At 53.4% G+C, this 17,004-nt stretch overlaps 1 protein-coding gene across 1 annotated transcript; it reads right to left on the minus strand.

The window, feature by feature from the left end:
* Positions 1–307: 307 nt before the first annotated feature.
* BAD (BCL2 associated agonist of cell death) lies at positions 308–16,151 on the minus strand. Its single transcript, XM_049779925.1, has 4 exons — positions 16,090–16,151; positions 15,613–15,798; positions 1,386–1,579; positions 308–773 (listed from the first exon to the last, which is right to left on the minus strand). The coding sequence occupies exons 2-4, from the start codon at positions 15,788–15,790 to the stop codon at positions 648–650; spliced, it is 498 nt and encodes a 165-aa protein (XP_049635882.1). The 5' UTR covers positions 15,791–15,798; positions 16,090–16,151; the 3' UTR covers positions 308–647.
* Positions 16,152–17,004: the final 853 nt, after the last annotated feature.

The raw sequence follows: 17,004 nt of genomic DNA on the forward strand, positions 1-17,004 counted from the left end.
GCCCCCAGACGCTGCTTCTCTTGTGTGCAGTTAATTAATGGCATGTTTTTTTTCCAATTTTATTTTGGGAGTCACCCCCGGCAGCGCTCAGGGGTTCCTCCTGGCTCTACGCTCAGAAATCGCTCCTGGTAGGCTCGGGGGGGTGGGGGGGAACCATATGGGATGCCGGGATTCGAACCATCGACCTTCTGCATGCAAAGCAAACGCCCTACCTCCATGCTATCTCTCCGGCCCCAATTAATAGCATTTAATTCCAAGGCCGCCTGTGCTCCTGGTCCCGAGCGATGCAAAAAGAAAAAAGACAGAGGCACAGACTGGGGCTTTATTTGCAACTGGGCTGAGAGCGGGCGAGCACCAGGCCCGGAGCCTCATCGGGGAGGACAGGACAGGGGTGGGTTTCCAGGGGTACGCTGGCCCGCCAGGCCCGGCCCCCGAGAAGCAGGGGGATGAATTTCCAAAAACTTCCCAAGCCCTCCGTGGTCCTCGCTGGTCCCGGGGAAGGGATCGTGGCGCGGATCCGCACGCCTCCTTCCAGAGCCTGGAAGAACCGAACCTTTTTCTGCAGGAGAGTCGCAGAGAGCTGCTGGTGAGGGCGCTGCTTCCGCCCGCGACAAAGATGGCCGCCGCCGGGTCAAGGAGGGCGGAAGTCACTGGGAGGGGGCGGAGCCTCCCCGCCCCAAGTTCCGGTCCCACCAGGACTGGATGGCGCGCGTCCAGCTGGGGCTCTGCCGCATCTGCGTCGCGGTGCCCGCGCTCTTCGGGCGGGGAAGTCCCTCCGGGGTGGCCGAGGAAAGGGAGAAAGAAAGAAAACAAGAAAAGGCAGCGTAAGCAGCAACTTCCGGGCAGGGCAGCCGCTTCCGGCACTTCTACGGAAGCCGAGAGGTATTTTTAGGCCTTTAGAGGGAGGGACTGGAGAGAGACTAGGAAACCGTGCCTGAGCCGCATGAGGCTCGCGCAACGCCCAGCATCATGCTCTAAAGCCGGAGACCTATCTAGCATTCTCCAAATGCAGCCAGATAAGACAGCCCGGGCCGGGCTTATCCTGGAACTCCAACTTGGAGACCTCCAGATCAAAAGTGCCGGACTACATATCCCAGCAGGCCCTGGGGCTAGGTAGGCAGGCAGTCGTAGCCCAGACTACAGGTCCCGGCATGCCCCGGGGCTAGGACACAGGTGGCAGGCGCGCCCCGGACTACAAATCCCAGCATGCCCTGGGGCTAAGCTACAGGTCCTGAGCTACAAATCCCAGCATGCCCTGGGGCTAAGCTACAGGTCCTGAGCTACAGATCCCAGTATGCCCCGGGGCCAGGACACAGGTCCCGAACTACAAGTCCCGGCATGCCCCGGGGCCGCTTCCGCTCACCTGGGCCGGTCCCCGGACTCACCTGGAAGGAGCCCTGGAACTCGTCGCTCATCCTGCGGAGCTCGCGGCCGTACCGCCGGGCAGCCCAGAGGTTGGGGGGCGCCGAGCGCGAGCGGGCCCGGAAGGGGCTGAGGTCCTCCTCGAAGGGCTCTTCGTCCTCCTCGGACCCCGTGGGGTACGAGCTGTGGCGGCTCCGGGTCTCCGCCGCCCCAGCGCCTGCAGAGAGGGTGAATCTTGGCGATGTGAATCTTGCCCCCCCCCCCCAGTCCCCGGCATCTCCGGGCTTGCACTGAGCAAAACAGGGGGCGCCCACCTCCGCTGTCCTCCCCGTGTAGACGCAGGTGGCGCTGGGTGAGGCTTGGGGTTCACTGAGCGATTCCCCCCAACACACGTCTTCACTGAGCCCCGTCTGAATCAGGTTCTCGGGAGTCCAGAATGACTCCCTGAGCTTTGCACAAAATTGGGGGTACAAGGACCAGAGTGGTAGCACAGTGATAGGGTTGACCTAGGACGGACGCAGGTTCGATTCCCGGAATCCCATATGGTCCCCCGAGCCAGAAGCGATTTCTGAGCGCAGAGCCAGGAGTAACCCTTGCAGGTGTGGCCCCTCAAAAAATTGGGGGTATAGGAATAGTGCAAGGTGGGTTTCCGAGGATGGTTCTGATATCCCTGATGTCTCCCGGCCAGGGTGCATGCAGGACACCCAGCCCTGGCTTGGGCCACTTTGCTCCACCCTCTTCTGAGCTGGTGTCCCCGCCACTCTAGCCGGTGTAAAGGTCGCCAGAAGCAGCGCCCAGAGACTTGGTTAGCAGAAAGGGTTCGAACGGGCATTGTGTGAAGGCACCTCACCTCGGCCAGTTTCTGGGTCTGGCCTCCCTATCTCCAACTCCCTGGACATGGGACCACACCCGCCCGCCTGGGATTACAAACCAGTTAACTCAGCACAGTCATAAAATAAGCCAGAGGAATGGGGTGCAGCGCCCCGCCCCAGAGCCAGAGGGAGGCCTGGCCTGCCAGGAAGACTTTCCGTTTGTTTGGGGGCCACACCCTGCTGTGCTCAGAGCTCCAGGGACCAGAATTAGTGCTGGGGGTTGAACCCAAGTTGGCTGCTTCCCACTGAACTTATCTCTCTGGCCCCCTGTAAGTCCCAGAGAGCAAAGACCCTCCTTCCCCTGGGCCCCAGATTCCTGACCCACTGAGTATGAATGCCAGGGAAGCGAGAGAAAGGCCTAGAACAGCTGTTCGAGGGCACCCCTTCATGTAAGGTGAACATGGGGAGCAGGCAGGGGGATTGAGGAGCCTGAGCATTTTCTGGGGTGAGGTGGTTAGCAAGGAACAGTGGTGTTACAATCTTGGGGCAGCCCCATCTTCTTGGGCCCCATGGTGCCCTTTTCCGGGAGGTGCCCAGCTGGTACAGAGACTGGCACACTGCCTGGCTGCTCCAGTACTCAGAGAGCATCTTGTCTCCTTGTGGGTTTTGAGAACCCACGATCACAGCTGCCCAGAGGCAGGGTGGAGAGCTTGCCCAGCTGTCAGAAGAAGCGAGGCAGTCCTTGCCACATAGTGTGGGGTCAGGCTGAGTTTGTCACTCCCACCGCCTGACAAGGCTTCTCCACTGTGACCATTTGACCCAGGAGAAGTGGAAGTGCTCAGAGAGGCTGAGCTGCTTGCCTAAGGTCACACAGCTGGTAGGGAAAAGTGGGACCCATGACATCCTCCTGGCTCATCCAGGAGGCCCTTTGGGGTAACCATCAGGGGTTGTGTGAGGCTTTGAGTCCCTTCTATGGACAGAGGAACAAAATGACAACGTGCCACTGTCCCTCTGTCTCCAGAATGTTCTGAGAGATTGGTGAGGGGGCTCTGAGGGGGAGGAGACAGCCCAACCCCAAACCACTGTCGGATATCCCCTCTTTGGTTTTTGGCCACACCCAGCAGCACTCAGGGGTTACTCCTGGCTCTGCACTCAGAAACTAGTCTGGCAGGCCTGAGGGACCATATGGGATGCTGGGAATCAAACCTGGGTCAGCCGGTGCAAGGCAAATGCCCTCCCACTCTGCTATTCTTCGAGCCCCAACAAAGCAAAGTTCTTAAGTTCCTGCCCACAGGGTTGCTGGGCAGGCAGGTGGGGCTGAACACACGGCAAGTTCAAGTACCCAGATAGAAGGTGGCTGGGCCTATTCACTTCCTGCCTCCCCACACTAAAGCCAGGTGGAACCCGGAAGTCCCTGACTGGGCAGCAAGGTCACTGCTGACAAGCGAGAAAAGACCCCTCAGGGGTCACCAGAGGGGCATGGTCACTGGGCCCTAAACTGAGACTCCTTCCACCTGCTGTATCCACAGCGGTGTCTCTTGGGGACACCAGCATGGGTGTGGGTGACCCTTGCTCGCTATGGGACATTTTTGTCATTAACTTCAACAGACTGAAGCCAGAAAGTTGGCTCAGAAGCAGGAGCATGCACTGTGCATGCGGGAACCCCAAGAATGATCCTGGACATCCCATGGTTCCCTGAGCACCACTGGTCATGAACCCCAAAAGAACAAAACAAAAACTTTTTGTCTTTGGGTCGCACCCAGTAGTGCTCTGGTTACTCCTGCTCTGCATTTAGGAATTACTTTTGGCGAGATTCAAGGGACCATATGGGATACCAGGGATCGAATCTGGTCCGCTGCAAGGAATGAAAATCCCTCCCCATTGTGCTTTTGCTATGGCCCCTACACTTCTTTTTTTATTTTTTATTTTTTTTTGTTTTTGGGCCACACCCATCGGCGCTCAGGGGTTACTCCTGGCTGTCTGCTCAGAAATAGCTCCTGGCAGGCACGGGGGACCATATGGGACACCGGGATTCGAACCAACCACCTTTGGTCCTGGATCGGCTGCTTGCAAGGCAAACGTGCTGTGCTATCTCTCTGGGCCTGCCCCTACACTTCTTAACTCATTAGCTAAACATAGAGGGATTTGGAGACTAGGTTGACAGCACGCCATAGTGGGGCCCGGTCTTGGCATGGTCCTGGCTGGAGGTCAATCTTCCCACACCATGTGCTCTCTCAAGCACATGTCTGAGTCTGGTGGCCTCTGAGCACTGCTGGAAGAGTACAGATTTCCAAAAATAAAGAGTCATTTGGCAGAGGTAACATAGCAGGTACGGCAGACCCGAATTTGATCCCTGGCATCACACACTGATCCCTGGCATCACACACTACATCTCTCCTGGCCTCACACCTTCAACTGCAAAAATTCATCTTTCCTGCCCCGACTACAGCTCCCCTTTGCTTTACTCCCCACTTAGAGCTACCCTAAGAGTCAAAGACACCCCTGGGCAGGGCTACATCAAGCACCCTGATCTGTTTTTTTTTTTTAAATTTTTTTTTTTTTTTTTGGGTCTCACCCGGCAGTGCTCAGGAGTTACTCCTGGCTCCATGCTCAGAAGTCGCTCCTGGCGAGCACGGGGGACCATATGGGACGCCGGGATTCGAACCGATGACCTTTTGCATGAGAGGCAAACGCCTTACCTCCATGCTATCTCTCCGGCCCCACCCTGATCTGTTTTAGCGCTTACGCAGGCTCCCTGCAGGCCAAGACCCCTAAGGAGCTGGGAACATTGCCTGCCTGAACTCAGAGGTCAGTCTCAGGAATTGTGGGATTGCAAGATGGAGCCCTAGGCCTCCTGCAGGCAAAATACATGCTCGGCCCACTGAGACATCTCTCTGGACCCCCATTCCCATTTCATAAAGAAGGAACTAAAGGCGAATAGTGGACAGGCTGCATGTGCGGGTTGGAATGATAGTACAGCGGGAGGGGACTTGCTTGCCTTGCACAAAGCTGACCCAGGTTCAGTTCCCAGGATCCTCTATGGTCCCCAGATTTGAGTCTGTAGAGCCAGGAGCCAGCTGTGAGCACCACCAAACCAAAAAAAAAAGAGGGCTGGAGCGATAGCACAGCGGTAGGACATTTACCTAGCATGTAGCCAACCACAGAGACACTCTGGTTAGATTCCCTGTAAGAAGCCTGCTAGGAGTGACTTTCTTTTTTTTTGGTTTTTGGGCCACACCTGGTGAGACTCAGGGGTTACCCCTGGCTATGCACTCAGAAATCACTTTTGACTTGGGGGACCAGAGGATCAACTCACAGTTCGTCCTAGGCCAGCACGTGCTAGGCAGCTGCCTTACTGCTTGCGCCCAGCCCCAGGAGCAACTTCTGCACCCAGAGCCAGAAGTAATCCCTGAGCACTACCAGGTATGATCCAAAAACAACAACAAAAAATAAACAAAACCAACCCCCGCAAACAGGCAAGATGAAGATTTGGGTTCCAGGTCAGAGCACTACTAGTTATGAGTTCCAACCTCCAACCCCAACCCCAACCCAGAGTAGCCCAGAGCCAGGCTGTGGACGGCCCAAATGTGTGAGGAGGCTCTGTCTGAAGTGGGTTCCTTTCCCTGTGCTACAACTCTGGCCCCTTCCCAGCTGGCTCTTAATGGGGAATTCTTTCACCAAAACTGGGAAACAGCCACAGGGGAAACTTCTCCCCCAGGCCCTCAAGCCATCGCTCCTGAGTGCCAAAGCCGCTCTGCAAATCCACTATCTCTCTCTCCCTTCCGGTGACACATCAGGGGTTTGGGTTTGTTTTCTTTGTTTGTTTGTTTGTTTTTGCGTTTTGGGCCACACCTGGCTGTGCTCAAGGCTCATTCCTGGCTCTGTGTCACTCCTGGTGGTGCTCCAAGGATCATATTGGATATAGGGGATCAAACCTAGATTGGCTATGTGCAAGGCAAGTGCCCACCCCGCTGTACTATTGCTTTGCCCTCCCTCTTCCCATCAATTTAAAAAATGCTTTTTTTTCATCTTCTTTTGGATTTTGAGCCACACTTAGCGGTGCTCAGAAGTTACTACTGGGGCCGGAGAGATAGCATGGAGGTAAGGCGTTTGCCTTTCATGCAGAAGGCCATTGGTTCGAATCCTAACACCCATATGGTCCCCTGAGCCTGCCAGGAGCAATTTCTGAGCGTAGAGCCGGGAGTAACCCCTGAGTGCTGCCGGGTGTGACCCAAAACACAAAAAACAAACAAACAAACAAAAAAAGAAGTTACTACTGGCTCTGTGCTCAGGAATCACTCCTGGTGGGCTGGGGGACCATATGGGATGCCGGGGATCAAACCCTGGTCAACCATGTCAAGGCAAGTGCCTTGTCCATTTTACTATCTCCTTGGCTCCTTCACCATTTTTGGGGGGGAGGTTGGGAGTGGTGAATGCACCTCTCTCTGTTAGGAAGAGAAAGCAGGAAGGACTCAAGCATGCTAAAGTACTCCAGTGTGTTAGAGGGCAACACCCAGCTGTGCTCAGGGCTTACTGCTGGCTCTGAAAGTACTCCCAAAGTACTTTTATTTTATTTTATTTTATTTTGGTTTTTGGGTCACACCTGGCGGTGTTCAGGGGTTACTCCTGGATCTCAGGCATGGGGGACCATATGGGAGTCTGGGATTCGAACCACTTGCAAGGCAAACAGCCTACTGCTGTGTGCTGGAACAACAGGGTGGAATAGAAACACAGCACATTTGCCTTGTACACGGCTGACCTGAGTTTGATCTCTGGCATTGCTTTTATTATATGTTATTTTATTTTTGGTTTTTGGATTACACCCAGCAGCTCTCAGGGGTTACTCCTGACTCTGTGCTCAGAAGTCACTCCTGGCAGGCTCGGACCATATGGAATGCTGGGAATTGAACCAGAGTCTATCCGGGGCTGGCCATGTGCAAGGCAAACCGCCTACCACTGTGCTATTGCTCTGGCCCTGGCATCCCATCTTGAGTCTGCAAGAAGTAATTTCTGGGTGTAAAATCAGGAATAATCCCCGAGGGCCACTGGGTATGGCCCCTCCAAAGAAATAAACAACATAAAAACCAAAACCAGAATCTACAGTGATAGTATAGCCTTGCACACAGCCAACTGAAGTTGGATCCTCAGCACCCCCAAATGGTCTCCTGGGCATCTCCAGGAGTGATTGATTCCCTGGGCACAGAGCCAGGACTAGCCTTGCTCAGTGTTGGGTGTGGCCCCCAAACCAAACAAACAGTGACCAACAGGATCACTCAAAGGGCTAAGTTCATGGGGCCGGGCGGTGGCGCTGGAGGTAAGGTGCCTGCCTTGCCTGCGCTAGCCTAGGACGGACCGCGGTTCGATCCCCCGGCGTCCCATATGGTCCCCCAAGCCAGGAGCGACTTCTGAGCGCATAGCCAGGAGTAACCCCTGAGCTTACTGGGTGTGGCCCAAAAACCAAAAAAAAAAAAAAAGGGCTAAGTTCATGTCTTACAAGCTGGAGGCCCGAGTTCCATCCCTGGCCTCAGGTGCTAGGCGCCCTGAGCTCTGAGGAATAGCTGGCGTGCAGCAGGCCTTGCCTTGCTGATTGGATCCAGGCCTGGCATAATTCACTGAGCACTGCCAGGAGGAAGTGACTCCCAAACACCAAGCTGAGTAGCCTCACCGGATGTGGATCCCAAACCAAGAACCTAGAAAGCAGCAAAGCAGCCCCCCTCCTTGGGTCCTCCCGGGCTGCCACCATGCTGAGTCCATTCCTCTGCCTAGGGCCCTGTGCTTTTATTTAATACAACTGAAATACTTTTCCTATGATGGCAAATGGATGCAAAAATTACAGACCTATGTGGATTTTTCTTTAGAAAACCTTGACTTGGGGCCCGGAGAGATAGCACAGCAGTGTTTGCCTTGCAAGCAGCCGATCCAGGACCAAAGGTGGTTGGTTCGAATCCCAGTGTCCCATATGGTCCCCCGTGCCTGCCAGGAGCTATTTCTGAGCAGACAGCCAGGAGTAACCCCTGAGTACTGCCGGATGTGACCCAAAAACAAAAACAAAAACAAAAAGAAAACCTTGACTTGGGGCCAGAGAGATAGCATGCTTTGCATGCAGAAAGATGGTGGTTCGAATCCGGCCATCCCCTGTGGTCCCCTGAGCTTTCCAAAAGCGATTTCTGAGCATAGAGCCAGGAGTAACCCTGAGCACTGTTGGGTGTGACCCAAAAACCAAAAATAAATAAGTAAAAACTAAAATAACTGGCCCTTGTGTAGGGGTAACTTACTAAAAAAACAAACAAACAAACAAACAAAAAAAACAAACCCTGATTTCTTACAGTTCATTATGGATTCTCAGGACAAGCCTGAAGAATAAAACTTATTTCCTTTTTTTGTGGGGCACATCTGGTGGTGCTCAGGGGTTACTCCTGACTCTGCACTCAGAAATTGCTCCTGGCAGATTCAGGGGACCATATGGGATGGCAGGAATCGAATCACCATCAGTCCTTGGTCGGCCGCATGCAAGGCAAATGCCCTACCACTGTACTATCTCTCTGGCCCTCATTCCAGACTTTTCCACATTCTGATGTAATGCTTTGTTTTCTCATGTTATTTTGTTTTATTTTGCCTTTTTTTTTTTTTTTACATTTTCCATGAATTCTCTGTATTAAATTTTTTTTTTTTTTTTTTTTTGTTTTTGGGTCATATCTGGCAGCGCTCAGGGCTCACTCCTGGCTCTACGCTCAGAAATTGCTCCTGGCAGGCTCGGGGGACCATATGAGATGCTGGGATTCGAACCACCCTCCTTCTGCATGAAAGGCAAATGCCTTACCTCCATGCTATCTCTTTGGCCCCTCTGTATTAGATTTAAAGACCGGACTTAGATCTAGGTTCAGGATCTGTGCAGATGTGTTTTTCCAGCTTGTTCCTCCTCCTCCCCTCATTATTTCAACACTACCACTGGGTAGTATGTGGTTGTACTGTTTGATGATGTGTCAACCTGACTTGGTGTGGATGTCAGCAGCTACACTGGTGGTGGTTTGTTACACAGCAACAGAAAATGGCTTTATTTTCCCTCTTTGTTAAACTTCTGGCTCTGCACTCAGAAATTGCTCCAGGCAGGCTTAGGGAACCATATGGGATGCTGGGGATTGAGCCCAGGTCCTTCCTGTGTCAGCCTCATGCAAGGAAGACACTCTACCACTGCTATCACTCTGGCCCCAGAATACAACTTATTCTGTTTTGAACCATTATGGTGCAATGGGAATGGGTCACTGCACAGCCTGTTGTAAAAGTGCAGCAAGACAACGTTGGTTTAAATTTAATGATCAAGAAGTTTCAAAAATGAGGCTGGAGAGATAGCATGGAGGTAAGGTGTTTGCCTTGCATGCAGAAGGTCGGTAGTTCGAATCCAGGCATCCCATATAGTCTCCCGAGCCTGCCAGGAGCAATTTCTGAGCGTTGGAGCCAAGAGTAACCCCTGAGTGCTGCGGGTGTGACCCAAAAACCAAAAAAAAAAAAAAAGTTTCAAAAAATGTTCTACTATGGGGCCGGAGCTGTGGTACAGTGGTAGGGATTTGGCTTGCACATAGCTGACCTAGGACGGACCCTGTGGTTCGATCCCCCTGGCATCCCATTTAGTCCCCGAAGCCAGGAGCAATTTCGGAGAGCATAGCTCAGAGTAACCTCTGAGCGTCACTGGGTGTGGCCCAAAAACCAAAAGAGAAAAAAATGGGGGCCAGAGAGATAGCATAGCGGTAGGGCGTTTGCCTTGCACACAGTTGATTTGAACAGAGGTGGTTCAATCCCGGCATCCCATATGGTCCCCTGTGCCTTCCAGGAGCGATTTCTGAGGGCAGAGTCAGAATTACCCCTGAGTGTTTTTGTGACCCAAAAACAAAAAACAACAAAAAACCCACAAAAGAAAAAACAAGTTTCAAAAATCTCCAACTTGTCTGTGAAATCTTTCCTTTTTTTTTTGGGAGGAGTCACACCAGGCAGCACTCAGGGGTTACTTTTGGTCTGTGCTCAGCAATTGCTCCTGGCAGGCTTCGGGGACCACATGGGATGCCAGGATTCGAACCATCATCTGTCCTGGGTCACTGCATGCAAGACAAATGCCCTACCACCATGCTATAGCTCCAGCCCCCCTATGTTCTTTTTTTATACTTCAAAGAGACCTGCAGCAACAGACACAGCTGTTTGGATTAAGCAGATATGCAACTAACTGCTCCTTATAGATGGCTATAATAATGTTCTAATGCTTTTACCCACAGAAATAGCTGCAGAAAGCTCTTGGACTCCCACTATAGTGCTCACCACTAGAATGTTTTAGTGTTTTAATTTCTTTTCTTTTCTTCTTTTTTTTTTGGATTTTAGCCACACCCAGGGGTGCTCAGGGGTTACTCCTGGCTGTCTGCTCAGAAATAGCTCCTGGCAGGCACAGGGGACCATATGGGACACCGGGATTCAAACCAACCACCTTTGGTCCTGAATCGGCTGCTTGCAAGGCAAATGCCGCTGTGCTATCTCTCCGGGCCCGTGTTTTAATTTCAATACAATAGTATTTATAGTAATAGTATTGTTTATAATACTAGTTTATAACAATAGTAATGTTTATAATAACCTTTTTTGTTTTGGTTTGGTTTTGGTTTTTGGGCCACATCCAGCAGCATGAGGGTTTACTCCTGGCTCTGCACTCAGAAATCACTCCTGACAGGATCAGGGCACCATTTGGGATACTGGGGATCCAACCCAGGTCTGTCCCAGGTCAGCCATGTACAAGGCAAATGCCCTACCGCTGTGCTATGGCTCCAGGCCCCTATAATAACTTTTTTTTTTTTTTTGGTTTTTGGGCCACACCTAGCAGTGCTCAGGGATTACTCCTGGCTCTGCACTAAGAAATCACTCCTGGGGGCCTGCATGATAGTACAGCAGTAGGGCATTTTCCTTGAATACATCCAACCTGGGACAGACCAGGGTTCAATCCCTGGTATCCCATATAGTCCCCCGAGCATGCCAGGAATGATTTCTGAGCACATAGCCAGGAGTAACCCCTGAGTGCCTCCAGGTATGGCCCCTCCCCCCCAAAAAAAACTGCTCCTGGCAGAATCAGGGGACCATATGGGATGCCAGGAATCGAACTTGGGTCCATTCTAGGACGGCTGAGTGCAAGACAAACGTCCTACCATTGTGCTATTGCTCCAGCTACCTCATTTTCCATTTAATTATATCTGCTTATATGATCTAATGTTTCTCTTCACAGATATCCTGGAATAAGCCATCTGCATGCTGGCTCTTGGGGTCCTGCCCACAGCCCCTGCTCCTCAGCCACCCTTCTCGATTGAAGTCTGATCCCAGGACATCAACCCCAGCCACGAAGCCCTCCCTAGCATGGGGCCCTCCTAGAAGCATGGTCTAGGGTGGTGCAAGTCTCCACTCTTTCCCGGCCAGCAGGGTCCTCCTTGTCAGCTGGCGTGAAGGTCAGTGGAGGCTTAACCTAGGTGCTGTCCTATCTGCACCGGTTCCCAGAGTTTTATAGAATCTGAAATCAGTGACTAAAACCCCTTCTCCTCATGTAAAACTAGTTTGGGGGGCAGGAGAGATGGCTGAAGGGGTTGGAATACACGCTTTATACTTAGGCGATTGTACAGTGAGTGGGTAAGGTGCTTGCCTTGAAAATCGCTGCTGATTTAAATTCAATCCCCAGCACCCCTTATGGTCCTCTAGAACCTGCCAGGAGTGATCCCTGAGCAGTCAGGTGTGATCTAAGAAAAAAAAAAAGTTTGATCTGCACCCTTCTAGCAGTTCTGGGTGTGGCCCGATGAACCGGGTATGACCCTGGCACCCATACACAAACTAAGTGCAGAAGGAAAGATCATTTCCAAACAAAACACTGAGCACTGCCAGGAGTGGTTCCTGAGAGCAAAGCCAGGGGTAACCCCTGAACACTGCAGGGTGTGGGCCAAAAAAACAAAACAAAACAAGGAAAGAAAACCACCACCCACCACTCACGTCTCAACTGACCTGCTCAAACCTCACTCTGTTGTTGGGTTTTTTGGTTTGGGGGGGGACACAGTGATGCTCAGCATATACTCCTGGCTCTACAGTCAGTGATCAAAATAGGAAGGCTCGAGAACCATATGGGGATTGAACCTGGGTAGGCTGCATGCAAGGCCAGTGCCCTCCCTCCTATACTATGGCTTCAGCCCTAAGCATCCTGTTCTTTCCTGCCCACCCCACTTCCATCCTTCCCATGACTAGGCCAGGTCCTTGCTGACCTCCTGGCCACCTTTTCTTCCCTTACACACCCCACTTTCGGTCCTCTTAGAAATCCAGAGTCCAGGGTCCAGAGTGATAATACATAGGGTAGGGTGCTTGCCTTGCACGTGGGCAACCCAGGTTCAATGCCAGGCATCCCCCAGGCCCACCTGGAATGATCCCTGAGTGCAGAGCCCAGAGTAAAGCCCTGAGCAACCTGTGTGAGGTCCAAAAAAAGAAAGAACATTCACCAAGTCTAGATCCTTATACCTCCTACTGCCCTTGGCTGGACACAGTTCTCCTGCCCTGTGGCTGCCGCAAGCCTGCTCTGTCCCTCAGTCTGTCAGCAGAGGTGGCTTGGTAATTCTTTGGATGCCCAAGTTAGACCTTTCTTTTTTTTTTTTTTGGTTTTTGGGCCACACCTGGTGACGCTCAGGGGTTACTCCTGGCTATGTGCTCAGAAAGAAGTCGCTCCTAGCTTGGGGGACCATATGGGACGCAGGGGGATCGAACTGTGGTTCGCCCTAGGCTAGCGCTGGCAAGGCAAACACCTTACCTCTAGCGCCACCATGCCAGCCCCGCAAGTTAGACCTTTCTTTCATCTTGGCTCAAAACTTTCAGATTTGGGGCTGGAGAGATAGCATGGAGGTAAGGCATTTGCCTTGCATGTAGGACGGTGGTTCAATCCCGGCATCCCATAAGGTCCCCCGAGTCTGCCAGGAGCGATTTCTGAGTGTAGAGCCAGAAGTAACCCTGAGCGCTACCGGGTGTGACCCAAAAACCAAACAAAAGCAAACAAACCCAAAACCTTTCAGATTTTATGCTGAAGTAATAGCACAAAGGATAGAGCATTTGCCTCCTACGCAACTGACCTGGATTAGATCCCTGGCATCTCACAGGGTTCCCCAAGCCCACCAGGAGTTATTTCTTAGCACAGAACCAGGAGTAACCCCTGAGCACTTTCAAGTGTGGTTCCCAAACAAAACAAACAAAATCTTCCACATTTCCCTCCTTGTTGGGCCTTCGAAGCCCACCCAGCAGCACCCTCCATGCATACCCCTAAATCCCTCTGTTTTTTCTCAGGTTCTAGCTTGGGGCCTTCGTACTTAGACTTGGCCTTCCCTCCACCTGCAAGCCTTTTCCAACCTCTGACCCCACTTTCTGACCTCTTCCAAAATTGCTTCTTACCAGGGCTGACCCCAGGTGACCTCAGTTAAATTCACTCTCCCCAGGGACAAACAGACAATGATTTGCACTCATTTGCAAGATATATAAATAACAACATCAACAACCATCAGATTAGAATAATTCCTAAAGACAACAGGAAAGGGGGTGAGAGCAGTTATGACAGAGAAGGGGCCTCTAAGACAAGAATAGCTGCAAGTGATCAGTTTGGACAAGAATTGGGTGCATGGGGCCCGGAGAGATAGTACAGTAGCGTTTGCCTTGCAAGAAGCCAATCCAGGACCAAAGGTGGTTGGTTCGAATCCAGGTGTCCCATATGGTCCCCCGTGCCTGCCAGGAGCTATTTCTGAGCAGACAGCCAGGAGTAACCCCTGAGCAATGCCGGGTGTGGCCCAAAAACCAAAAAAAAAAAAAAAAAAAAAAAAGAATTGGGTGCGTGGGGCCTGAGAGATATCATGGAGGTAGGGCATTTGCCTTGCATGCGGACGGATGGTGGTTCGAATCCTAGCATCCCATATGGTCCCCCGAGCTTGCCAGGAGCGATTTCTGAGCGTAGAGCCAGGAGTAACCCCTGAGCAATGCTGGGTGTGACCCCCCCCAAAAAAAAAAAAAAAAACAGGGTGCTTAATGAAGGTCTAGTGAGATGCATGATACACTTTCAGTTAACACTATTACAAACCACAGGGCCTAAATGGAAAAAGGGAGCGAGTGAGAATGGAGGGACACTAGGGAAACTGGTGGCAAGAAATGAACGCTGGTGAAGGGATGGGGTTTGGAACATCTTATGACTGAAACTCAACCACCAGCTTTTTAACTCTGTCTCCCAGTGATTCAGTGTGACTAAATCACTCTTCCCTGCACTCAAGACCACAGCCTCGGATTCCAGACTTGTAGGTCCTTTCCTTGACTTGTTTATGTCAGCATCTCCTCCAGCCAACCCCCAGGACAAAGACGCTTATCTCTCTCTTTGGTTTGAGCTCAGCCTCCCCTTTGCACCTAGGACAGCAGAGTAAGCACTGGGGGAAAAGGAGAACCATCTTGGAGGGGGCGGGGAGCTGTTGGGAATTGAGAAACCGGTGTCTGGGGGCTAGGGAAGGACTTGGGAAGAATTCCTGCCAAAGCAGATACAGTGCATGCCCCTCACACAGGCAGGTAGGGCCCCCAATCTCCCCCAAACCAAAATATGACTCTTGCTCCTGAAGACAGGGATGGGGTCAGCAGAGGGCATTCAGCAAAGCCAGGGTGCATCCTTTCTTCCCTGTAGCTCTGTGAGATGCCAGGAAGAAACTGATCCTTGTATTCCCCTCCGAATCTGGATGCTACTTCCCTTATACCCACAGACCGGCAGCCTGGAGGGTTCTCTGCCTCTGGGGACCACCTGCTCCAGGCAACTGTGCCTGAGCCCTGGCATGGCCTGGAGCGGGAAGAATTTGCCTGGCAGCTGGAAGGCCAGACCCCAGGGAAAGGAGTGGCCAAGGCAGGGGCCTGGCACTCACCAAAGCAAATGCCCAAGCGTGCCCCAAGCTGCCCTTCAGGCCCACTACCTGCCTGCCTGGCCGGGACAGCTATGTTTTCTAGACCTTACTTAACAGCCACACACTCTATGATTAAGTGCTTCCTACAAATTCCTACTTAATGATCCCAATCAGTGGTAGTAATTAATTGCACCACTTAATACAAGAGGAAACTGAGGCAGAGACCCTGCAGGGGCGGGCCGCAAACGGCCCTCCCTACAACATTTTGTGGCCCTGCCCTAGAGGAATCTTTTTTTGTTTTGTTTTGTTTTAGTTGTTTGGGTCACACCCCCCAATGTTCAAGGCATACTACTGATTTTGCACTCAAGGATCACTTTGCCTCCTGCGACCCCCAGGTAAATTGAGTTTGAGACCCCTCGTAGGGGCTTAGAGATCTGCTCAGTGAGCATGGATGGGGCTAGGAGGAGAGGTTCTGCAGAGTGGGGCAGGGGGGAGGAGGGAAGCAGGTAGGGGATGTAGCAGGGACCTACCTCCATGCTGACTGCTACCGGCCAGCTGTCCCTGCTGGTGGCCGGCTTCCCAGCGGAGATCGGGGGCCGTGCTCGGGTGGTTGCCCAGCCGGGCCCCTGTGGGGCTGGGGCAGAAGCCCCGATCTGCAGGGCCGGAGTCTTCCTGCTCGCTTTGCTCAAACTCTTGGATCTGGAACATGCTCTGGGCTGTGGGAGGGGGGGGGGAAAGATGGCAAGGCGTTAGGCAGGCATGCAGCTAGGGAGAAACGGGGGACATCAGGGATCGGGGTTGGAGGCGACAGGTCTCCCACTGGAGCACCCCAGTTTTGCACCGCCTCCCCAGCTTCCCTGGGCCCCATCAGTCCATTTGTCCGCAGGGTCTGGCCCGGCCGCGAGCTCAGCCCATCCACCCGGAAACCTAGCTCTTCCGTCGGAGCCCTGACTAAGCGAGGGAATCCCTGAGCCTACCCGCCCTTGGGGACCGCGCACGGGGCTCACCCCAAGCCCGGTCTCAAGTCAAGGCCCCAGCCCCGGGCCCGCCGCCTCCCTCCAGTCCTACCAGAGAGCCCCGCCCTAGTCGCCAGGGCAACGGAAACTGTCACGGACCCGGACCAATCGGCGCGCTGAATGTCACCAGTGGGCGTGACCACACAACTCTGGCCCCGCTTAACTCCTGGCCCGCCGCCTTCTCCTCCTCGCGGCTGCTGCTTCATCTCCCATGCTCAGCGCCCCGTTTTCCGGTGCATTTTGCGGGCGTGATCGCGAACGAGGGGCTTCCCTGGCTTTTTCACCCGAATAAAAGCTTGGAGTCCAGCTTCTGCCGACAAGTTCCTCCGGCTCCTTTGGGCCTTTTAGTGTTTACCCCATGTGAAAAGGGGGGAGCATGCCTCCTCCCCCCCAGGGGAGACCGTGAGCTTGCAAACCCACAGCGGGGTGAAAGCCGCGCTTGCAGCTCCGCCCGTCCGTTGCAATCCCCGGGAAGCGGGTCGGAAAGTCCCACTCCCTCCTCCTCCCCACTAGCCGCCGCCACTCCTGGCACCCTAGGGGGAGATAAGCTAGGGGAGAGGCTCCTCCCTCCCTGGCAGGATGACTGTCCCCCAGCGCGCTCGGACAGAGGGGGTCCCAGGTGAGGGAGACCCGGGGGGTTTTCCAGGTCAGGTGCAGGTGCAGTGCAGCGGCCTGGGCCAGGTGAGCAGCTGCAGCACCTGCGGCACAGCTGGGCTGCGGGGCCGGAGGGGGCGGGGCCCGGGCGCCATCTTTGTTGTGGGCGGAAGTGTCCTTCCGGGACCCGCTAAGGCGGCATTGGGGGGGAAGGACGGGAGTCGTGACCGCCCCCGGCCGGGCGGCGCGCTCAAGCTTTTGGGTACGAGGAAGAGAAATTGCGGTTCTGGACGCCTCCCACAATCATCAGGG

The sequence above is a fragment of the Suncus etruscus genome, chromosome 9, assembly GCF_024139225.1.
Source record: "Suncus etruscus isolate mSunEtr1 chromosome 9, mSunEtr1.pri.cur, whole genome shotgun sequence".
In the NCBI taxonomy this organism is placed as follows: Eukaryota; Metazoa; Chordata; class Mammalia; order Eulipotyphla; family Soricidae; genus Suncus; species Suncus etruscus.

What these genes read in the sequence shown, in the direction of transcription:
- BAD (XM_049779925.1), bottom strand. Translation starts at nt 15,790, where the DNA reads ATGTTCCAGATCCAAGAGTTTGAGCAAAGCGAGCAGGAAGACTCCGGC. An exon ending in CGGTAGCAGTCAGCATGGAG is followed by an intron (nt 1,580 to 15,612) that starts GTAGGTCCCTGC and finishes CCCTCTCTGCAG; the next exon opens with GCGCTGGGGCGGCGGAGACC. An exon ending in AGTTCCAGGGCTCCTTCCAG is followed by an intron (nt 774 to 1,385) that starts GTGAGTCCGGGG and finishes GCCACCCCGGAG; the next exon opens with GGACTTCCCCGCCCGAAGAG.